General features: G+C 42.4%; 1 protein-coding gene across 4 annotated transcripts in view; it reads left to right on the plus strand.

Annotated features, from left to right (window-relative positions):
- SHTN1 (shootin 1) overlaps positions 1–25,221 on the plus strand; it is a 68,691-nt gene that overhangs the window by 15,391 nt on the left and 28,079 nt on the right. For all 4 annotated transcript variants that reach the window (XM_083504952.1, XM_083504955.1, XM_083504953.1 and 1 more), the window contains exons 4-10: positions 5,610–5,704; positions 12,510–12,678; positions 13,647–13,744; positions 14,978–15,059; positions 16,601–16,695; positions 21,414–21,560; positions 24,907–25,060. In XM_083504952.1, coding sequence (XP_083361078.1) covers positions 5,610–5,704; positions 12,510–12,678; positions 13,647–13,744; positions 14,978–15,059; positions 16,601–16,695; positions 21,414–21,560; positions 24,907–25,060 — 840 coding nt within the window. The remainder of the gene's footprint in view (positions 1–5,609; positions 5,705–12,509; positions 12,679–13,646; positions 13,745–14,977; positions 15,060–16,600; positions 16,696–21,413; positions 21,561–24,906; positions 25,061–25,221) is intronic.

A 25,221-nucleotide genomic window follows, 5' to 3' on the forward strand; every position in this document is an offset into this window, starting at 1 on the left:
TAGGGCAGGCACACACAGACACCTTGTGACTTGTTAATATGTGCTAGTGATACTGGGAATTCAAGAGCCTGGCAGAAAATGTCAAGGAGTGGAGTCTTAAAATTTGAAAGTAATATTTGCTCTTGTAAAATGTCGTGGGTTTTCCTTTATCTTCCTTTTCATGTGCTTCACCCCCTCCCTTTTTTAAAAAAAGAAAGGGGGAAAAAAGACATACCTTGTAAACATAGCGATAAAATGCCAGGAATATTAGGATTTTACAGCAATAATGGAGCCCATTATTTAAACGACAATATAAAAGGCAATTATATTGATGAAGAGCTACACGGGCTTTGTGTCTGTGAATAAACTTGGCCTGCGCTCAGCTTCTATTTGTTCTCCCGGCATAAACACATATTGTGCGTGATTCCTGTTTAATGGGGCCCAGTCTGTATGCCAAGCAGCTGCATTTTAGGCCCTATAGCGTGATTTCATAGCTCTCTGAAAATTGGTTCTATTCAGCAGAAGAGATAGGAGGTGGTGGTAGGGGGGGAAGCTTCAACACACAATCATTTCTTTTCAATTGGAGCCAGAAAGGTTGATGACAACATGACCATTGTGTGATAATGATAAGACCACTAAGGATCTGTACTTCTCATCAAGGCTTTCACACAACAGCAGATACAATTTAATTCACTGCTCTGTCAGCAGTGCTGATACCATTATGCCGTCTGTCTCCACAGTTATAATCACTGTCCTCCGAGAAATGCAGTTGAAATGATCTTGAGCAGTCAAAGAAACTCTCAATTAAGGCTGCCACTTCCAATGTGTCAGATTGTGTCTTATGCACTTGGTACAATTTTCACTTCCAATCCTGTTTATTTACAATGTCGGCCAGTAATTACGCTTAACGTGTCATTTAGTGAGGGTGCCCCTGCCAAGGAGATTGTTGGGTGCTGCAGTGCCATTGAGGGGGAGTTTCTTGCAGTCAATGCCATCAGCGGCTTTTAGTCCCTGATGGGATGCGGTAGTAATGTTGATAATGCAAGTATCACGCTCATCAAGTCATAATTAGATGCCACTCAAATGTGCCACTTGTAATAACAGTGTTGATTCATGTTTTCTCGGCGACTGCAACTACTAATTAGTTAAGTGGTTTTTGGTTGGCCTGCATTTGCTGCATATTATTATTACCCCTGAAAAAATGTTGAGGTTGGAGAGGTTTTTGGCCACTTAGTGTTGCTTTATGAATTTTAATATCAGCATAATAAGAACTTTGGACAGTCTTAGGAAAGGGGGGTGTATGTATGTGTGTATATATATATGTGTGTGTGTGTGTGTGTGTTCAGATACATTTTACCTTTGGAATTTAATCATAATTGCAGGTTAACTAATCTTTAAATGAAGCATGAGGTCTTAAGAAACGAACCCTTTATATTTTACATGAAAAATCTAGTTAATTTTCACCTCCTACCATTAATGTAAAGTGACTCTTTTTTTTTTAATGTACTACTCCTACCCTTTAATGTAAAAGGAATCAGAACTTTCTTGGCTAACTTTATGAAACAACAAAGCAGCTTTTTGGACAAATGCCATGTAATCACTTTTTCTTTTCTTTTGACAGTGGATTAGACAGATGTCACAACTCGGTGACACATTATCAATAGCTTATTTTTTCTGTTTGTTGTGATTCTTCAGGCTGGAATGCATTCTACGCTACCATACATCCGGGTACCAAACCTGAACTACCTGGTCTGTGTATCTGCATAATACACGCTGGGTGAAATTCAGTGGTGTCTATGTATGGACAAAATGGACATCTGCTTGCACAATGGGACTTCCCTTTCCTCTTCTCCCCAGTGCAGCTCCCTGAAGCTGGGGGTGCAGAAGCCAGCTCACACAATGTTGAATTTTCCCCACATTTCCAAATGTACATTTTACGCATTGAATTATACATGTAAAACCTGTTTTGTGTACACTTAGAAAATTGTAACGTGCCAGGTTGGTGTGGTAGAAGACTACAAAATACCTTCTTTAGCAGGATCCAACCTATGAGCTTTGCTTTCTTGGCTCAACATCTTTAGATTTCTAGGGCATTGAAGTTGGTTTTCCATGCAGCCTGATCCTATATGTGTTTATTCAGAAGTGATTTGCACTGAGCTCAGAGGAGCTTCCTCCCAAGTAAGTGGGCGTAGGATTGTGGCCTAAGAGAGGTTGGCTGATGACCATTTGTTTTATTATTCTTGCCTTCCACTGCAGCATGTGGCAGAGATTATTTGCGGCATTTCCCCATGCTTTGCTCAACTCATTCCATTTTCTGACAGTATGTCTGCAGCGCATGCAGTGCTTACTCCTGTTCTTGGCTTATGACACGCTGCCAAATAGGTAGCCTGGGTTGACCTAATAGAAGATAAACCTCTTAAAGTACAGGGCTTCTGTGTTCTTTTGATTATTGGATCCCAGGGCTGAGTATTTCCCTTGGTGTCTCTGTGTTTCTACCTCATCTACATGGGAAACTACTGCCATGTGTTGGTTTTCTAGGCCCAGCTATAACAACACATCTAGGCTCTTGCGGTGTGTCTGTGTATATCTCCTTCAGTTAAGGCTGTTTTCTTTCATCTCTCTGGTGGTTCAGTGCCAGATGCTGACAGAACACGAAACATAAATAACAATTATAGCAAACAAGAGGGAGAAAGCCATTGGCTTCTTATTCATTTTCGAGCCATAGCTCACAGCACTGTTTCCCCACCACCACCAATAAAGCCCCAAAGGGCTTGGATTCAAGTGTGAAAGAATCATAGAACTGTGCTTCTTAAATTGTGGTTCCCAGAATTGGACACAATACTCCAGGTGTGGTCTGACCAAGGCGGAATAGAGCGGAAAGAAAACACATCAACTCTAGTATCCCATAACGATACACAGTACTCATAAGAAGAGCACTGCAGGATCAGGCCGGTGACCCATCCTGTTCTCACAGTGGCCAACCAGATGCCCTGTGGGGAACCCATAAGCAAGACATGAAAGCAGGACTTGTGATTCCCAGCAACAGATATTTACAACTTCATAACAATATCATTTATATGCAGTTGGGTAACTATCCTACAACTGGAGGCTGCTTTTATTCTGAAGTTTTCTCATTTGGTTTGGAAGATGAGACAGTGAGACTTATGTATTCAAGGCAGAGATGTAAAGGTTATAGCTCTGCCGTTGGGCATATACAAGGGCAATCTAATGCATGCCTACTTGGGAATAGGTCCTACTAAATGCAATGAGTTGCTTTCAACCAGTGCATGCCCCCTAAATCTGTTCTGTGGGGTTTCCCCAACCTTCCCAAGCGGATTTGGGGATGCCGCGGGACAAGGAGAGGGTGAAAGCAGCAGTACATAAACATAAACTGTTCTGTTTGCACATTTTTAAAGTTAAATACCGTATTTTTCTGTGTATAAGATGCACCCGTGTATAAGACAACCCCTATTTTTTAAACCCCAAATTAAGAAATTAAGTTGTTTAGCTTTTGGGGGAGGGGGAGGGAGGTCCCTATCGCCAATTGCTCACGCACCTTCCCGCCACTGCCGATCACTTGCCACAGCCACTGCTGATTGCACACCTCGCCACAGCTGCCAATTGTCTGCCAGCTTGCCATCACCAACAGCCCACCCGTCCACTTCCCACAGCCGCCAATCGCCTGCCCAATCGCCTGCTTGCTGCTGCCATTAATCACACGTCCCCTCCCCCTCTGCATTCACTATCTGTGTATAAGACGACACCCAATTTTTGTCCTTTTATTTTTTTATCAGAAAGCATCGTCTTATACACAGAAAAATACGGTACCACCCGGTGGAACTCCTTAGTAAACATGTAAATTTTGCGATGTAAATTGGATGGCGGTGATGGCAGTTGTTTGTTTAAATATTTATACCCAACTTTCCATTTAAAAAATGCTCATGGCAGCTTGCAATAAATTTGGAAACAAAATTTCACTGAAGAGTTAAAGAATTCTTAAAGGCACTTAGAAAGGTTATCTTTAATGCCTCAAAATAACTTAAGCAATTTTATCAAATATGTGTAAAATATCATAGACAGTAATGGGAAGTCAGGTTATAGATCCAGCAGTCTGGCCAGAAATATGGGTGCTTCTGAAGAATAGTCATGTGTGACCTTCTATGCCAAAGCTTCAATCTCCAAGTAAGGCTGGAAGAGAACCAGAAGCAGCTCTCTTTCCATTGCTTTCCTGGCTTCCCAACACTGTCGCTGCCACTTATGGACGGGGTCAGGGGTGGGGAGCTCAGTGTGGTGCAGTGCTTAGTGGCAGGAGTTTTGGTTGGCTGCATAGCCGCCATGCCTCACCCCCCCCCCTCCAATCTCTCTTGGTAAGCAGCAGTGTTGAGATGCTGGGGGGGGGGGCAACACCCACTCTGTGCCACTGGCCACTCCTAGAGAGAACCCTGCCTGAAACCTCAGCAGGCTCAATGTAAACACTACTGAGCTAGACGGGCCAATGGTCTGACTCAGTGTAAGGCAGCCTCCTATGTTATGTTCTTATGAAGGAAGTGTGTCCACTCTCACCAGTGTCACCCCTGAATCTTTGCATCTTGAAAACTCTGTTGCACCTTTCAGCCAGCTTTGGGGACCGGAATTAAGCCGTTTGGGACAGAGTTTAGGCTTTAGGAAATATTAAGCTTTGAAAAAATAGATAGAAAGCTTAAAATGTATTTAAAAACCTTTATTTATAGAAAATAATTGTTTTCCCCGCCCTTCCAATTCCTACTGCGGTGTAGTGGTTTGACAGGGACCCGGGAGACACGGGTTCAAATCCCAACTCAGCCATGTAGCTTGGGCCTCGTCACTGTCTCTCCGCCTAATCGACCTCACAGGGTTGTTGTGATGATAAAATTGGGGTGGGGGAGAACCATGTGTGCCAGTTTTGAGTGCTTGGAGGAAAGTTGGGATATAAATGTAATAACAACAACAGCAATTAGGATGATAAAAATTAGTTTGAAATTATTTTTGTGTTTGCTGCAATATATGCTATAGGAAGTGGGAAGAGGTAAGTAAGAAAATGTGATTGTTATAAGAATGGAAGGCATGAGTTTTGATGGGGTGGTGATTGGGGCAGGGAGGATGAAGGCAAGCATGCAGAAGTAGAGGTAAAGTAGAAGGACTAGAAATAATACAGGATGCACTTTGGGGAGAGGTGAAGCACTGGGAAAGAAGAGTTAATGCTTAGTAGGTTCTGTTAGGAATTTCAGACTGCAATCCAGTGCTCTCTCTCTTGGTAATAAGTCCCATTAAAACAGTGGGCCTTCCTTCCGAGGCAGTCTGATCAAACAGCCATAGGATCAGATGGGAATCCTGTTTCTCCTTGTATTCAAAACTTTGGAAATACTATGTATCATTTTTGACCTTAATGTTTAGTTATTTTTTTAAAGCATTCATAAACATCTGGTCCTTTTATAGATATGTTTTGCTTAATATGGATAAAGTATTAGCTTTAAAGAAGTAGTTGACGTGGAAGTTGAATTAGATTTTCATAATCATAGGATGAATGATCTGAGTAAAATAAAAATCAGAGTGAGGGAAGGCTTGACTCATTAAACACTGTGTGAATCAAATATTTCCCCCTTATGCTTTAGTTTCTCACATGGTCATTGAGGAAGTGAGCTGCATACAGAGCCACCTTGAAATTGAGAAGACATGCCGTGAAAGTGCAGAAGCTCTGGCCACTAAGGTAAGAATATATATTTTATTTTTCCTCTGTGTGGAACACCTAATCTGAGGGTTTCTGAAACACTGGTTCATTGTGGCTGGTAAGCTTAAGTCGCATAACAATGATGCTGATCCTTTCTGGTCCACTTGGAAGGCCCGAGAAGCTGTAAGGTCAGCAGAGGAGACTGAAACCACAATCCTTTACACACTTATTTAGGAGTAAGTGCCTCTGAACAGAATGATTCCCGCCCCCCCCCCCAGTAAATACACAAAGGATCAGGGACGCGGACTTAGAAAAAATATTGGGGGGGCCCGGGAAAGCTCATGAATAATAAATAAGCTCATGAATATGCAAATAAAGTGGCTCCGTCCCTAAATCGGGCAAGCCACGCCCCCCCAGCCAGCCGATTGGCTGGCTGGGAGGTGTGGCCAGTCGGGATTCCCCTGTTCTCGCGGGATTTCCGGCAGTGCCTTGGCTGGGATTCCCTTGGCCGGGGCTCTCCGATTAGGGCGCGCGGCTGGCTGGCTGGCGAACGAGCAGGTGGGGAGGAGGCGGGGGACGGCGGCGGCGCTCTGGTGGAAGGGCGCCCGCCCGAGATTATTGGGGGGGCTGAGCCCCCCCAAAAAAATTTTTGAGGGGGCTCGAGCCCCCTGAAGCCCCATGGAGTCGGCGCCTATGCAAAGGATTGCTCTCTAATGTTGAGATCCTGTGTGCTGCTACTTGGCACTGAGGCTCATGAAGAGTGAGGTTTAATATCTGAGTTAATATGCATTGTGGGCACATTCAAATGTGTAAGTTATTGTGTTAGATCCCCTGACTAAAGTGCTACTGCTTCTGTCCATTTCCTTTGCTTTGCTTTTCCTTTCCTTTCCTTTTATTTTCTTTTAAAAATATACTGTTAAAAATTATTATTTTTTGCATAGTACTTAGGAGAGGATGCAGTTATGAAAACAACCTAACAGTGTACGTCAGTTGCCCAAAGAGGTGTAAGAAGCCATGTCCAGACAAGCACATTCAGACATATGTTTTCCTTTCACGCTGCAGTACCTATAGCATTATGGAACTGTGGCTTTTTAACCAAGACACCAGCATGTTGTGCTAAATTTCATTCTGTGTCACTACTCCCCCACCCTTTCTGTGCATGTATGTGTCTGTTCCTGCACAATTCCCCCATGAGACCCAACAGGAAAGAAGTGTATGCCAGAATACCACCCCAAATTTTGTTACCTGACTCCCTCAATTTTTTGGGTTTCTGGCTGCAAATGATTTGTGTTTTTCCCCCTGGAACCAAGTAACACAGAATCAAGCACTAAATAGGTGCCATTAGTTTTCCAGTAGTGGCTTTTACATTGTGTGAAGGCTCAATTATAATGTGGAAATTAACAGTTAGGGAAATGTCAGGGAAATGGAATAAACAGGCGTGTGGATGCAGCCAGTATGTCTTGCACCCAGGAAGGGTGTGCCCAGCCCCTCCCAACGTGACACCCCAGTATATATGTGCAATCAGTTCCATTCTTGTCAGTGCTGAAGGATGTGCCCTCAGACAGATTCAGTGCATGACAAAATTCCTACATGGAAAGCACTCCGATGTAGAATGTGGCCCGCAACTTAATGAAAAATAGTCATATTATGATTATAGATGCTTCTGTTTTGTCGCATATACATATGCAGGGGAGTTGTCAGGGTCCAAATACGTGTGTGCAGTCATGATATGTGACATTCTTGAGTTTTATTTTATTTCTGACAAAAAGGAGCTTTATGAAACAGCCCTGAATTTGTTTGCTTGAGTCAGGAAGCGGGGAGAGGATGGGAAGTTGACTGTTTACTTTTGGATGTAATAAAGGATTTTTTGCTTTCTTTCAAGCAATGCAATATATGTCTTAGTATTTTATTTGCTCAATATGTGCAGTCCCCTAAAGATAGATTTGCTTGACTGGGTTTTCAAGCTTTTAAAAAAACAAAGCAAAAAAAGGATAATTCATTGAATGTTTACTTTTTTATTCTGCCTCCCTTCACCACTACCTCCCACATACCATTTTATGCATCTGGGTTAACTGATAAACAAGTTTAGAAATGTCCTGAGTGTCTGCGACATGAAAGAATAATGAGCATTTCAGTGTGTGAATCAAATGGAAAAGTCAGCCAGAGTATTACATTTCAGGTGATTGTTTATGAAAGCAAACTATGGAGCAAGCAAAAGGTGACCTGTACTGCTCTGTTGATTGCATCTAGGTTGATGAATTTACCAAGTATATAATTTTCTATATTCCATCTCATCAGAAGTGCATTATTATTATTACAGAATGTTTTTATCTCTTCATGGATACACACACACACACACACACACACACACACGGTTGTGAATAACACATCTGAGCCACTTCATAATCAGAAAATGGATTGTGGCAATTTTGAGCCAAATTTCATTAGCAATGCTGGCTAGTCTGTGTGCATTTGTGCACGCCCCCCCCCCCATTGCAAAATCTCAAAGTACTTCTTCAGATGTAGCAGAAATCCCACCAGTAGGAAATCTTTTTTAATTTAGATTCATTAGCAATGTACTTTCTGGATATATTAACTTAATTGTTTGCATAATGATACTACATTCGGATTCATAATATAGTCAATCAACATATAACTAAGAAAATGAATTTATGGCTGTAACTATCCTTTCTTTCCATTCTTTGCATGGAGTGACACACTCTTGACAGCTAAGAGACTAGCACCTTCCTGTTTGGTTTGCTGTGTCAAAGCTGACTCACTCTTCGACCAACCCTGGAAGGGTTTCTCACATTTTCTGTCTAGATCTTTAGGAGTGAAACACACTTAGAGGAACTAGCAGTGCAGGGTGACTGGGAAGATCTCCCTCTTTCAAGCATCTAGGTTGAGGATTTGTGTTTGAGGACAAGAGTTGTGATCTCTTCTTACTATGTGGCGTCCCTTCCCAGGAAAATAAGATCTTGCTCTTTAGTGCTGAATCAGAGCAAATGTCAATCTGCTGAAAACGAGATTGACATTTCAGCAGTAAAGGCTGAACTTCCTGAGGGGAAAGCAGCAGGACAAGTGGAGTCTGGATGACTTTTTGCTATTATAAATGTTGGACAGAAAGCACAAGTGCCTTGTGTCCCCTTGGTGATTCTTGATATAATTCAAAATAAAAGTTGGACATCTCCCATGGTCAGATCTTCAAGCTGTCCTTGCGTTGTGACCTTGTGCATCTCCCAATGGGGGTGGTTCCATTTTTTATCATACAGACAGAACAAAAGGAATGGGGAATGCCACCTGTTATGGATCATGTGGTCCATAACTTTGTAAGATAGATTCATTTTCTTTTAGTTGATTGCTTGTATAGCTTTACATTGCTTGGCTGCCTTGCTTTGATGGGTTTAAAAGAGATTTAGACAAATCCATGGTGGATAATAAGGCTGCCAGTGGCTACTGACCCTGATGGCCATGTTCTAGACCAGAGCTTTCCAAACTGTGTGTTGGCTGCAGTGTGTAGGTGTTTTGTACGAACACTCCTTCACTCCTCCCAGGGCTGGAAATGGGTTGACTTAACCTCTGGTTTGCTAGCAAAACTGAATTAGTGTGTCACAGAATGGTATGTGTATAAAAAGTGTGTCAACAACAGGAAAAGTTTGGAAAGCTCTGTTCTAGACTGCTGGAGTTTGCTTCTGAATACCATTTGCTTGTAGCTGCAGGAGGAAAAGTGCTGTTGTAATAATTTATTACGGTCAGAGACCAGTAAAGAGTGCTGTTGCACTCAGGTCCTGCTTGCAGGCTTTGCATGGGCATCTCGTTGGCCACTAAGAACAGGATCTAGTACTAGATGGGGCACTGGCCTGTTCCAGAAGGACTCTTCTTATGCTTGGATAGAGGATATAATTGTTGGAAAAATGCTCTTGGGGAGACAGCGACCCCCCAGGATCTCTGAGCGTCTCCCGGTAGGCACGTCTCTAGAATGGCATGTCCCTTCATCTCCAGAGTGCCTCTCTGCAACACTTTTCATATGAAAAGTGCACACAAGTCTTCTAGCATCATACAGCAAGAAGAAAAAAACATCCGTAGATCTAAACTACATTTTATTTACATTTGATATAGACAATCCATAATCACGTCTGTGTTCTCCAAGCTCTGGCAGAACAACTGTTGCATACTGCAAAAGCGAAACCACAGTTACAATATAACACGCTCCGAAGGAAGAGATAAGACAGTCTTCCGTTCCCACACTCTTCTCAGACATCTCATGTGACTTATACTAATCACACTAGCAGCATCAGCTGCATAAAATATCCTAACAATAATTGCACTTGTTCAGCTATCTATTTTATATATCCTCTACACTATACTACAGAGACAGGCAAGCTTTTTTTCCTGCCAAGGGCTGCATTCCCTTGTGGGACAGCAGTAAGGGACCCAGTGGCGTAGCGTGGGTTGTCAGCACCCGGGGCAAGGCAAGTAATTTGCGCCCCCTAACCCGTGGATTTGCGCCCCCTAACCCTAACCCCCAGATGTTGCGCCCGGTGCGGCCGCCCCCCCCCGCACCCCCCACGCTACGCCACTGAAGGGACCACATACAGCAATGAGGGAAACATGGGTAGGGACTGAACAAAAGGTGGGCTAGGCCTTTCATCTATTATTATTATTATTATTATTATTATTATTATTATTATTATTATTATTTATTATGCCACTCTGGGCAGTTTCCAGCAAAATATAAAAACTCAATAAAACATCAAACATTACATGTCAAACCGAGAAGGCCCTCTGCCTGGTTCCCTGTAACTTCACTACTCACAATGAGGGAACCACCAGAAGGCCCTCAGAGCTGGGCCTCAGTGTCTGGGCTTAACGATGGGGGGTGGAGGCGCTTCTTCAGGTATACAAGACTGAGGCTGTTTAGGGATTTAAAGATCAGCACCAACATTTTTGTTTTCTGTCACCTCTTTTTCTCTCTTTCTGCAGCCCCTTTCTCTTTTTGCTGCCACTCTTTCCCTTGTCTCCCCATCCAACCTGCATGAAACTGATTCACCCATCCCTAGCTGCAAAACCAGATCCAGCTACTGTGTTTCAAGAAACCGGCGGCTGCCAGTCTCTCCCCCATCCTAAGCAATCAATCACTATTATGTGAGGACCTGTCCAAGAAATCAAAACTAATGTAACCCCTGCCTGCTACAGACAGAGATCATGCAAGTTTGGGAGAGTTTACCAATCAATTTGGGCAAGGCCATGCTTGCTGCTATAACACTGTCCATGTGTGTGGCAGAAATTGTGCCTACATTTCACAATTCAAGGGTTTCCAGTATCTCATGGGGTACAGCTAGGAGCAATGGAATGCATCGAAACTTTTCAGATTTTTCAGAAGTGGATGGGGAGGGACCTGTCCATCAGCCTATTCTCTGCACCTGCACTGATTTTTATTATGCATGCTTTCTGCATTATTAGGTCTATGGCAGCCTCTTACACATCTTGTAATACAGAATAATTTAGGGGGGAAAGCTATGCAAGCCACTGAGCCCCCCTCCACACCAAGTTGCAGGATTATGATACTTGTCTCTATCTTGCATTGATCATGGAGACTGCCTGCTATGATTTTAGCAGGTGTTTTCAGGGTTGCCCTAAGTGAACAATGTCCTCATTTGTAAGGCTTGGCCATGCTAGTATGTAGTGTTTTAGTGCAGTGCATATTTCAGAATATGACAAAAGCATGGCATATTATAAGGGCTCCCAATGTGCAAATGAGTAGGATACCCTTGTCAATTTCTGCTCTTTTGGTTTTATTAGACTTTGGAACTTGACTCCATATTTATAAAACCTCTTCCATTTCTGATCTGGAATAATCATGGCTGCTGTGAACACTTTCCTTCTGTTAATGAAAATGTACATTCAGGGGCAAAAACAGTAGAAATGAAAGGAATGGAGAGTGCTAAAATAAGCATAGTGATTGTCTAGCATAGTCTTTCTGTTCTCTCTCTTGTTCTGCTGACCTCCTTTCAAAATTGATTTTTCAGACTCTTTATGAAAACCTTTCTTTTTCTCCTAACCCCCACCCCACCTCCATTTCTGCAAAACTTTTCTTTGAAATTCAGAGAATCAGTGCAGCTTTCTGTGGTTTAAATCAGATAAGCCATTTAATCTTGAATCAAGATGCTTACTAGACAACCACACTTAAAAACAATGCAGAGGCAGCCCTACCATTAGATATGATGGGGCAGTTGCCTCTGGTGGCAGGTGCTGTGAGGTGGGGAGAGCAGCATTATGAATGTAGAGGATAGAGAGGTGTGTTCCATGTGGCCTGCCTCTGCCCCTCTGATCTGACCTGCTGGGTGGAGGACATTGTCCATTCCCCAAAATGGCCCACTCCAGAGTTTAAGAAAAGCTAGGTAGCATCTAGAGCAGGGCTGGGCAACCTTTGGCCCTCCACACATTGCTGAACTACAAATTCCTGATCATGGCCACGATAGGTGGGATTGATGGGAGTTGGAGTGCAACAACATCTGGTGGGCACCAGGTTCCCCAGCCCTGACCTAGAGGTTCACTTCCTCTGGAGTAACTCTTTCTGTTGGACAAAGGGAACTGCTGGATACAACCCATTGCTCTGCTTCTGAAGTCTGAACATCCCACTCTACTCCAGCCACCAGGAGCTGTTTTTTTCTTTCTTTCTGAAACGCTTGCTTGACACACTCCTCAGTCCCATCTCAGCGAGTGTTTCAGATTTATGCTTGGTGGCCTTGGGATGACTGACATGTTCTATTTCACTTAAGAAAGGAAAGAGAAAGGGCTTTTTTGTTTTAAGCAACAAGAGTATGTGCTTGGAATTTTGTAGCTGAACAAAGAAAACAAGACTCTGAAAAGAATCAGCATGTTGTACATGGCAAAACTGGGGCCAGATATAATCACTGAAGAAATAAACATTGATGATGAAGAATCGTCCACAGATACGGAAGGTAGTCCAGGGGCATGTGACTCGGTGCTTTGCCAGCAGATGATAAAAGGTGGGTGCTTCTGAATTAGGGTGGGGTGCCTTTTCAAAAAGCGAGCATGAATCAAGTTGAGTTGTACTGTAATGAGTAAATGTTTGTCTAGTTGTATAAGAGATTTTAGATGCAGCTAATGGGCTTCCAGTAGGATTTGAAACCAACCAATAGGGCCCGGACAGAGATGAAATTTTCATCATTCATGGGCTCTTATTTTGGACTGGGTCCAAAGCTGGCTTTTACTGAGTCAGCCACTGATCCATTTTATTATTATTATTATTATTATTATTATTATTATTATTTCAAGTATTTTGTGTTTTTATAGTGTAAACCACCCTGTGATCTTCGGATGGAGGGCTGTATAATAATATATAATAATACTCTGGCAGAAGCTTTTTGGGTTTTCAGACAGGAATCTTTTGCAGCTGTACCTGAACACGCCATGGATTGAACCTATGACCTTTTGCCTTCAAAGCATGGGCTTTACCACCGAGAACTGCAGCCCTTTCTAAGGGATGCCTGGTCTCTAAGGCAGGCTGAGAGATGCATTGTGCACTGCAGAACTGAACTCAAAACAGTTGAGAGCCTGCTGCATCAGGCCAATGGCCAATTAGTTTAGCATCCTCTTCTCTCAGAGGCCAGCCAGAGGCCTGTGGGAACCCTGCAAGCAGGATCCGGGCACAAGAGCACTCTCCCCTCCTGTGGTTCCCAGCAACTGGTATTCAGAAGCATTACAGCCTCTGAATTTCTGGCTTTTCAGACTATGATGTCTCTGCAATGAAAATCAAACTAAGACAAAGGACCAGACAAGGCAAACTTGTAATGGTATCTGCATGTAAGGCACCTGCCTTCTTAATAATTCAAGAACCTATTGATGACCGATTCTTCAGCTTTTCCTGCCGGTGTCTGTCTTTGTGTGCTTATTGTGTGTGTTTTTGTCTCAAATGAAAAACGAACTCTTCCCACCACCGCTCTTGAAAATGTAGATCTGCGGGATCAAATTATATCTCTTCAGGAGGAAAGGAAGGCCTTAGCCATTGAGCTGGAAAACCTGAGGAGCAAATTAGTAGAAGAAATTGTGGATGTAAGTATTGTGTCAGGAAAGCAGGGAGTTGGTGAATATGACGTTGACTTTTTGTGCCTAGTTTTTGTCCACTGCGAAGTTAATTGGATAATACCTAATCCCACAGGTTCATCAGGATTGTTAACTGCTTCTTCTTTTTTAAGGGTGGGAGACTTTCCGTTGTCTGCTTCCCCTCTCAAATATCTATTTTCCTTTCGACGAATCATTATCTGTTGGATCCTAGAAAAAGGAATGTGGTAAACAATAATTTGTATCAGCATCTGAGTGTTTGTGCACTCAGGTGGATTGCCCTAATATTACAAACTTACCAGACTCCAGTGCAGTCCCATACTAGGATTGAACACTGGGGCTTTTATGGTAGTTTGGAAGGGGTAACCTCTCCCAACCAGCTTTTTCTCAGGTCCAGCGTCAGGATTTTGGAGCTTTGTATCACAACCATCAGCTGGCCTCCAAAATCCATAAGAGGAGATGAAGGCAGAAAGTATGACTCAAAAGCACTCTTAACTTCACCAAAGTGGAGATCAGCAACCCCCTCATTGCTGTTTGATGCTATTGTATTACCCTGTACAAAACTGCAGCCAGAGAGAGACTTAGCTGTGTGTCTATTAGCCTCCTGCCCCCTCCATCTCCCACAAGCGATCTTGCTAGCTAAGATTCTACATCCTTGTATACAAGGGCTTTAAAATCTCCTTGCTGCGTATGAAGTATTTATTGCCACTTCTCAGCTCTCGGTTATTATTCAGTAAAGCATTTTAAGGTATTCCAGCTGTTTCTGTGCAGCTTTGGTTGGTATGCTGAGCAAACATATTAGAAAGTAAATTCCTTTGAAACCAAGGCGTGTGTCAGAGTAACTTATGATTGCTCGGTTAGCTAGAAAAATTATGAGCAAGAAGGGCTTGTCACTTTTTACAGGCACATCAGCAAGAGCAGAAAAGAACACGGAAGAACTTTGTACAGGCCAATACCTAAATGAAATACCAGTGTTAGCATATTGGTTGAGTTACAGCCAAGTCTCATACCATGTAAATCATTAAGTGTTTTTGTTTTCCTGATGATCTCTGTTATGTTTTATGCTCAGTCAGTAGAGCATGAGATTCTTAATCTCAGGGTTGTGGGTTCAAGCTCCACATTAGGCAAAAGATTTCCTGTATTGTAGGGGGTTGAGCTAGATGACCCCTGTGGTGCCTCCCAACATTTCAGTTCTATGATTCTATGTCTCCCTCTACTACCCAGGTAAATAAAGTCAAGGAAGAAAATGCAGTCTTGACAGCTGAAGTTCAGAAGCATCAGAAGGTGTTGGAAAAATGTAACCGAAGTATGTACATTTGCTTCATAGTCATTTCTCCTCCAGTTTGCTTTCTCAGCACTGCCATTTGGAAAGCCTTGTTACTGCAGTTCCTCTCCTATATAGATGCAGCATGGTCCAAATCAGAAAACATCATCTAGTTTTGTGTACTCTTTTTAAAAAATCTTCCTGGTTCTATTTGAATATTATTTATAATTGTTGTATATTCTTTTTATGTACACTGCTTAGGATTTTTTTAAAAAGTAATTAGTTTATAAATTATTGTAAGTAAATAAAAGAAAAGCCAGAATCAGGGGAGCAAGGCTGATCCAACAGACTCTTCTTACGTTCTTACCTATAGAACAGGTTTCTCCATTACTAAACATTATCAATACATAGCTCCCAGCCCCACAAGTTGATTGCAAAACACTGGTTCATGAAATTGGGGGCAAGCCTGCTGGCTAAAATTGCCCAGAATGTGCACAGATATTGTGCAGGCTCTTTCGTATTGTTCTGCCCACACAGCTCAACCGGGACTTGAAAGTAGTAACAATCAACTCTTCAAAATCTCTTAATGACTGCTCACAAGCCCTGATTTTGCAACATACTTCAGCTCTAAGAGTCAGTTTTCAGAATAATGGCATAGAATTTCAAAATCTATATACTCAGTAAATCCACTGTGTGCGTGGAAGCACTCCCTCGCCAAAGCCAAAACAGTCAAAGCACCATGAAAAGGCCCTTTGCAATATGAATTAGAAACTGCCAAGAGGCAACCAATTTTCAACTTGCATTTCATAAGGAAAGCTGCGACTGAGGAAGATTTAAAAGAGATTTGCTGGGCACGGCCAGAATTTGTACCTGATCTGCACTGCCAGAATATTGCAAACCAAGAATCAGGCCTAGCTGCAAAACTCAGTCCTAATGACCTGCATTGGGCCAAAGCTGGAACTGGTTAGGACACCCTTTCCTTATTGTCTCACTGCCTTTTTGCCCCTCCCCAACTACCTTCCAATAAGCAGCAGTGATGCTACCAATCAGGTGAGCGAGGCCAGCCCACAATGCTGTTTTAGATTTTGTTTAGATTGGGCTTAGATTGTCTTTATCTGGCTTGGGTGAAAGGCAGATTATAAATACTTCTAATAAATAACAACAACAGATCTTTGTTTTGGGAAAAAGGCAAGACATGTTTCCTTCCCCCCAGCAAAGCTATTTGCACAGAAACCAGTCTTCCACCCCACTGCACTACAGTTCTGGGATTATTTATCCACCAATGCAGTATTGCAGCTAAAGCTTTTATGGTGGCATGCAACCATAAATCTTGTGTAATCTTGTTTCATGGCCATAAATCTTGTGTAATCTTGTTTCATGGCATGATACAACATGTCATTTTGAAGTTTATATATTTGATGCACTTTGTATGTGAATTGCAATGGCTCGCAACATGGCTACCTATCTGTAACTCGCAGCTGATGGTCACTTTTATTTTGCTTCCTAATTTGTTGTTCATTTTTGTGTGTTGTTGTGTGTTGTGGTGTGTTTGGATTTGTTTTGTCTTTTTGTGCTTTAAATAGTGTCTGTACTGGCAGTAGAAGAATATGAAGAGCTGCAAGTAAACTTTGAACTGGAGAAAGATCTGCGACAGAGAGCAGAATCCTTTGCACAGGAGGTATGTAGGCCAACAGAATCTACAGATCAAATCAGGTTTTGAAACATGGATTTTTAAAAATGACCTAAGTAAGGAATGAAGGTTATATATGCCACAGACATTAAATATGTGCAGCACACAAACAGTCTAGAATAAGGTGCGGGGAGGGATGTATTGATAAGTAAACAAAAGCCAAGACACAATGGCCATCAGTTGGGGGAATTTTTGTTATTATTATTTGTCCTTTGCCATAATGGTCAATATTTTACAGAATTATTTTTTTTTTAATGTAAGAATACAACATTAAAATCAGTTAAGACCATTTGTATGTATGTGTCTAGTCAATCTGTCAAGGTTCATATATATGCCACAACTGTAATAAGACTCTAGTATTTGTAGATTGTATGTCTACCCAGTTGTATATTTTAGCTTGATACAGGTTTTCTGAAGTAAGGACCATTTACTCCATAGCGGCTTCTGTTTATTTATAAATAAATACTGTCTTCTTTCCACTCTGCAGAAGGGTGTACGTTTATTATGCTCATTTTAAGAGTGTCTAGTCCCAGAATTGGACTAGAGTGCATCTGTGACACTTTGGTGTCCTTTTGTGTAGTGCATGCTTTTGGGTATGCAGAAGGGCTTGCAGGAAGCAAATTATTGTGTTAAATTGGAGGCCAGTTATGAAGTTTCCCATGTGGCTTATCTATCAGCATCGAATGTGGCTTATCTGTAAAGCTGGGGCTTTATGTGGTATATTCTATATGCTCTCTGGGTTGTGGGTTGGGGTCCGAATCTGTAAAATGCACTCAGCTTTTGCTTCAGGGAGGGGCCATAACTCTGTGGTAGAGCACATGGCTTACATGCAGCAGGTCTCAGATTTGATTCTGCATGTGGGGTTAGCAAAAGCCCCAGGGACGTTCTTAAACGAGCAATGCAAAGAAATAGAGGAAAACAACAGAATGGGGGAAAATATCTGATATCTGGTGCAGCCTAACACTGAGGGTGTATGTGGGTTGGGAGCTAGGAAAGTTCCATTGACCTGCCTATCATTTTGCTCAATTTTACTGCCTATGTGTAAGTAATAAAGGTTCCATATACAATTTAATATGTGCATAATACAGTTATTTTTAAAGTGCAATGCCTTTACTTATCTTGGTTACTTAGGATGCCCTTGTCATTGTGCAACACTTGCAGACATTGTATTTAAAATCCAGTATTGAACATTTGCATACAAAAGGTCAAATGCTGTTATCTGCTTCCTCCACCCCCCTCAACAGTAGAGGAAAATGCTTATAATTTCCGACAGCCATGACCTCCTTGTATAAGAATGTTGCTCCTCTCATGAGATTGCATGCCATTGATTCAGAGATATCAATGGGCTTTTTTTAGTGACGAGCTCCACAATAACTCTCATTTAGATGCATTAATGGCCTTTGGGTTATTTTGTAATAACTCTTCCATTAATATGTGACGTGTCTAAATGGATTGAAAAACCTGCACTTATGAAAAGATTCTTATGTATAGCCTAGTTCGCCAAGGGTGGGAGCAAGGGGACTTGCTATATGACTATAATTAATGTAACACCCCATAGCTTCAGTTGTCATATACAGGAATTGGGTGAGGTCAGGGGACAAATACATTAGCCTTAGAATCTGAAACCTGTCACCTGCAGAGTATAATGGAAGATTCAGCTTATTGGAGGGAGAGTGCCAAGGAATTCCATTGTAAAGGAATCTAATATTTGTCATACTATGGGGCCAATCATATGGCAAGATCTGCTGGGTTGAGAATCTTAGAATGCAGTTGATCTCCTGCTCAATCAGCTAATTTTAGTTTCAGTTGTCATTAAGTCCCCAATTGTGACTCAGCCGAAAATACATCGGTGTAACTTGCTCATTCTGGATTAGCCAGGTAAGCCACAGCTGCCTGACTTGAGGCCAGTGTAAATTCCAAAAAAGGGGTGTTCTTGGGGACGGGACCAGAAAAGAGGAACTTAGGCTGCATCCTAAGCCCATTCAGCTTGGTCACATGACCTGGCGACCTGGCATACAACACTGTTCTTTCTGTGTTTTTTTCTTTCACTACATTTTCCACATGAACTAGTTTCAGTGTAGGTCCTTGTCTATGGAACTGTGATCAGCACTATGCATCATGACAATGTTGAAACACCTGTTAGGTTTAATGGCGTAAACCAATAAATGCCAAAATCTACCACTCGGCCATATTTTACCTCATTTGCAAACAGGTGATTCACAAAGTTAAGAGTAGAGAGCACTGATCATATTTCAGTAGATTTGGAAATATAGTCACTTCAAGTGGTGCATGGGCTGTTTGTAAAAACAAGCAAGTGTCCAGATAACTGATTTTGCTTCCGTTTTTGTTTAATGACGTGTTAATAAGGGATAGTAAGAATCTATCAGCCACCATGCTGTGGTTATTTACTGTGCTGGTAAACAAACAGCATGGAATTTGGACAAGAAATAATGTGGCATTCTGTTTCTAATACAGCAATCCTAAAACACATTTCTGCTTTTGCTTCACTACAAATGAATTTCTTAGTCATTTTTAAATAATTACTTTTTCTTTCCATAAACAGAAAATTCTACCTTATGCAGAAATAGGCAATATTGTCTTTCATATAGATTTTTTTTAAAATCCCTCACCTTCTGATACCAGGCTTAGTCTTACATCTGTTGTTCATTAAGAAGGAGTCTTAATGAAGTAGGAAAGCAACTTCAGCATAAGGAACAAAAGGAAATTGTTATGGATTTTGTTATGAGTGCTCAGATAGAGAGACACCATCTTTTAAATATAAAAGATTAATTTGAAATAATATTTCAGTACAGCACATGCCCCAACTACTGTAGATTCCGGTGTATTAGGCGACTGGGCTTATAAGACGACCCCCCAACTTTTGCTGTTAAATTATAGAGTTTGGCCGCCCGCCAAGTGCTGCCAGGGGCAGAGTGCGCATCACTCCGCTGCCTCTGCCGTCGCAGCAGCAGCAGCAGCCCGAGGTGAGGCGTTTGGTGGGTGGAACTCACTCCCTCCCTCTCTCCCTCCGGGAATCTGGCGGTCCCCATGGTGGCAGGGCGAGCGAGCCCCAGCCGAAGCTGCGCACCACCTCGCCGCGGGAAGGGGAGGCTGCCGCAGTTGCTGCTGCTTCGGGAAGCGGCCAGGGATGGAGGTGGGGGGGCGGTTCCCACCACCCTTCTGCCCGTCGCCATTCCAAGCCAGTCGCCACCACCTGCCACAACCTGCGGTCTTGACTCTGCTACCACTCAGTGGATTTGTAACTGGCTGACTGACCGAACTCAAAGGGTGCTCATCAATGGTTCCTCTTCATCCTGGAGAAGAGTGACTAGTGGGGTGCCACAGGGTTCTGTCTTGGGCCCGGTCTTATTCAACATCTTCATCAACGACTTGGATGATGGACTCAAGGGCATCCTGATCAAATTTGCAGATGACACCAAACTGGGAGGGGTGGCTAACACCCCAGAGGACAGGATCACACTTCAAAACGACCTTGACAGATTAGAGAACTGGGCCAAAACAAACAAGATGAATTTTAACAGGGAGAAATGTAAAGTATTGCACTTGGGCAAAAAAAATGAGAGGCACAAATACAAGATGGGGGACACCTGGCTTGAGAGCAGTACATGTGAAAAGGATCTAGGGGTCTTGGTTGACCACAAACTTGACATGAGCCAACAGTGTGACGCGGCAGCTAAAAAAGCCAATGCAATTCTGGGCCTCATCAATAGGAGTATGGCATCTAGATCAAGGGAAGTAATAGTGCCACTGTATTCTGCTCTGGTCAGACCTCACCTGGAGTACTGTGTCCAGTTCTGGGCACCACAGTTCAAGAAGGACACTGACAAACTGGAACGTGTCCAGAGGAGGGCAACCAAAATGGTCAAAGGCCTGGAAACGATGCCTTATGAGGAACGGCTAAGGGAGCTGGGCATGTTTAGCCTGGAGAAGAGGAGGTTAAGGGGTGATATGATAGCCATGTTCAAATATATAAAAGGATGTCACATAGAGGAGGGAGAAAGGATGTTTTCTGCTGCTCCAGAGAAGTGGACACGGAGCAATGGATCCAAACTACAGAAAAGAAGATTCCACCTAAACATTAGGAAGAACTTCCTGACAGTAAGAGCTGTTCGACAGTGGAATTTGCTGCCAAGGAGTGTGGTGGAGTCTCCTACTTTGGAGGTCTTTAAGCAGAGGCTTGACAACCATATGTCAGGAGTGCTCTGATGGTGTTTCCTGCTTGGCAGGGGGTTGGACTCGATGGCCCTTGTGGTCTCTTCCAACTCTTATGATTCTATGATTCATACCCAGCGTATAAGACAACCCCTGACTTTGGAGAAGATTTTCCGGGGTTCAAAAGTCGTCTAATACACCGGAATCTACGGTAATCTGAACTTCATTTATCTATACCTGATCACCTAAACATCTTTTCCAGCTTTTCTACCATTGTAAAATAATGCCTTTTTCCTTTGGAGCGAATCTAATAGAAGACTAGGCAGACTTTAGGGTACAGTCCAGTCATTTGCTCTTAGCATTGACCTGCTGAGATCCTGAATGTTAGAGGAGGTGACAAGATTCTAGTGTGTGCTTGTAGATTTTCCTGATGCCTGCTCCATCTGGATGCTAGATAACCAATTTCCCATATACCCGGGTTTGAATAAATGCTGGGCAAATGATCTAATTTGCAATTTGGTCATGTTTGGTAGATGTTTATTGAACAAAAAACACTGAAGCGGCAAAGTCAGCTTCTCCTGCAAAATGCTGGCCCCGACGAACAGCTTTTGAAAGCTCTGGATGAAAATGCCAAGCTGAATCAAATACTGGAGGAAGAGAGGCTGCAACACCAGCAAAAGGTAAGCACTGTACTTTCCAGAGACTCTGGTGTGCTTTGTTTCTGACACCTGTCTTCCCAAACTGAAGAATATATAGTAAGCAGAAGTAGCTCACTGAGTGGGACAGAGCTTTGGGCCACTGTTGCTTAATGGGAGGGAGAAGGGGAGAGGTGAGGCAGTGGGGAGGTCAGTGCAGTGCAAACACACCAACTAAGCCAGGCATCCCCAAACTCGGCCCTCCAGATGTTTTGGGACTACAGTTCCCATCATCCCTGACTACTGGTCCTGTTAGCTAGGGATAATGGGAGTTGTAGTCCCAAATCATCTGGAGGGCCGAGTTTGGGGATGCCTGAACTAAGGCAATCCAGCACCCCTGCTAGTGTGTTTGCACCATAGTTCCCTTTCCCCAACTCCTCTGTTTCTTCTTCCCAGTAAGCAACCATGACCCACCTGCCAGGAAGCTAGGGTAGTGGCTCTGACCCACTTTGCAAGCCACTTCTGATTGTAAGTTATCAAGTTGGTTTAATTTAGTTTAGGTTATCCCATTGACATACCACTTCACACATCCAGAGGGGTCCTGAAGCAATTTACAATAATAAAATTTCAAATGCATTAAAAAGCCAATAAAACATTACAAATATGAAACACTAAAAGTGGTCGTCCAACTAAAAAGTTGTCTAAACCAGCGTGAAATATCCATCCCCTTCTGCACCAAGACATTGTTAGATTCTGGACTCCACAGTGAAGCTTTAACAGTGTAATTGGGGGAAGGTTCTGACCATCCTTCCAAAGTGGGTGCTAAAGGGGCTAAGCCATAGGGGTAACGCAGCCAGCCGTTCTTGGGCTGGAAGACCGGGACTGTCTGGGGGTTGGACTAGATGACGTTTGGGTCCCTTCCAAATCTACAATTCTGTGATTCTTGGGCTTAACGAGAATGCCTGGGTCTCCAGAGAGGAGCTTGTAATTGTTTTGTAAACTCCCTGGTCCCCCCCCTTTTTTTTTTGCTGCTGCTGCAGCAAACTAAGGACCCATCCACACTACCATTTGTACTGTAATTTCAAGTCATGGGTCCAAGTGCTTTTATTTGTCCCATTGCTTTCCCCAGGGAAATCCATTTTTTCCTGCTGACTCAGAACAATCCATAAAAAGCTCAGCTGATGTTTGTTCCGATTTAGCAGTAAACAGTGGGTTCTCCCAAGGAAAGTGGCTGATAAAAAGAAGAAAGTCTTGGACCTGTGACTTGAAATCATTGGACAAGTATGGAGTCAAAGGTTTTCCTTAGTGCATACTCCAAACCCAGAGTCATAGTTAAGCTCTCTCCAGACTAATCAGGTGCTGTAACTAAGAGCAATTTTTGATGCAGGTTGGCACAGTGCAGTAGTAAAAAGAACTGGGCCATGAGCTCTTCTCCAGAAGCCCCACATGCTCAGACAGTTGTCTAAGGCAGAGATTGGCTTAGCATAACAAGCAAAGCAGGCCACTGAGACACCACACTGTGGCCTTTAAAAGGAGGAGGGAGCTTCTGGGTATCTCTTCAAATAAACAGGAAATGTGTTCCATTGTCTTTTAAGTCCTGTTGAAAGAAAGCAGGCTAACAGGCTACATATGCAAAGTAGGTGATACACACATGAACAAATGGCACCGGAAGTATTTGGAATATTCTGGAGATGAATTATTTGGATTTCTATTGGTTTGAATTTGGTGGAGATTTTAGCAATCTACAGTACTGGAAGCAATTACTAAGTTGTTTGGATAATAGTTAAAATTGAAGCCATGTTATTTTCCCCAATTTTTAGGAATAGTAAAAAGAAAGCAGCGATTGCTTCAAAAACATAATGCACACATGTTTGTGTATTTATACATTGGGAGTAATTCCCAGATTCTGGGAAAGGATTGTTTTCCAAATTTGTTCAAATTGTGTACAGGGGCAGAGAGGTCTTTATTTTACCGTGTCTCAGCCCTTCAACTTGACTATTCTATAATTCACCCATTGCAAACAGCAGGGGTTAAAGAAAGAGTGTGCAAATAATAACATTTAACAAAGGCAACCATTTAATAACTTACATTAGTGTTTTATTGCTTGAGATAAAAAAAAACATGTAAGAAGGTGTACGCTCCCCTCTTTTAAATCCTCTTTAAAACATTTAGGCACTCCAGAATTGAAGTGTTTTGTAAAATAATAATTGACAAAACAACATTCTAGTTGAATACAAACCAAATTATGAGATCTTCATGGCTCTCCAAGGGGGAGATTTTTGTCCTGTTCTTCATATATTTTGATTAACTGCTTGTGCCAACATTGGGCTAGATGAATGGATTTTCTGATTTTAAGCAACTGTCAGGCATCTCAGGAAATTAACCATTCTGCAGGTATAAAATCTGGCTTGTGACATGGTTTTCAGTAGTAGTTATGCCCAATGCTGTAGCCACAACAGTGGAGTATACAATAGTTCAGGCTGTAGCTTCAAAACAGAGTAATATCCAACTAAGTCATACTAAGAGCAGACCTGCTAAAATCAATGAACTCTAAGTTTCTCAAGTCCAGGCATCCCCAAACTCAGCCCTCCAGATGTTTTGGGACTAGGGATGATGGGAGTTGTAGTTCCAAAACTTCTGGAGGGCTGAGTTTGAGGGTGCCTGCTCAAGTCTATCGAGTTCCATGTGTCTACTCTATGATTAATGATTATTCTAAGCCTGGAGCTGGTGTGAAATGGAAGAAAAAAATGTCAGTTCTCTTCCTCCATTGATCTGCCCTTGGAAGACTTAGGATGCACTCATGGATCCCACTCTCCCATGATCACTCTTAGGATTGCATTATAAAACTTGGAAATTCTGGAGTAGAACAGATTTCAAACAAACAACCCAATACATTCATAAATGCTACAAATGCTTCCTCATTTCGAGCATGTTTTTTAAACCTTGAACTATTAAGCACTGGGTTTGAATAACAACATTTAGAGTATGGTGGTACCTTAGAAGTCGAATGGAATCCGTTCCAGAAGTCCGTTCAATTTCCAGAACGTTCGGAAACCAAAGCACAGCTTCTGATTGGCTGCAGGAAGCTCCTGCAGCCAATCGGAAGCCCCGTCAGACGTTCGTGTTCCAAAGAACGTTAGCAAAAGGGAACATTCACTTCCGGGTTTGTTCAGGAGCCAAAACATCCGAATACCAAGGCGTTTGGGATCCAAGGTTCGGCAGTATTCCTGTTACATATTGTCAGGATCCCAGTTTTTCTACTGCCAGATAATTTTTTGGGTTCTGGGGAATCATTAGCTTGACTTGATTGGGTGTGCTTCTTTGTTAAGTTGGTGGGTGGGACAAAACAAGATGTTGATTTTCATTGCAATTTTGTATTTGTCAATAACAGGTTGAAGAACTGGAGGAACAATTAGCTAATGAAGTATTGAATAAGGAAATCAAATCCCTTAAGCAGCAGCTAGAACTTTTAGAAGAAGATAAAAAGGAATTAGAGGAAAAATACCAGAGTGCTGAAGAAAAAGTCAAAAACCTAAAGCATTCAGGTAAAATATTGAATAAATTTGATACCATATTCAATCTCAGTATGATGGATGCAAAACAGATAGAATTAAATGTGAACTCCAGTTAAGACATAACCATGTTGTTTCATGATAATCAGTGCTTGGAGTTTTCAAGCTTTATTCGTGACTAGAACTTTATAAAT

The sequence above is a fragment of the Podarcis liolepis genome (genome assembly GCF_965112155.1).
Source record: "Podarcis liolepis genome assembly, chromosome: 5".
NCBI classification, from domain to species: domain Eukaryota; kingdom Metazoa; phylum Chordata; class Lepidosauria; order Squamata; family Lacertidae; genus Podarcis; species Podarcis liolepis.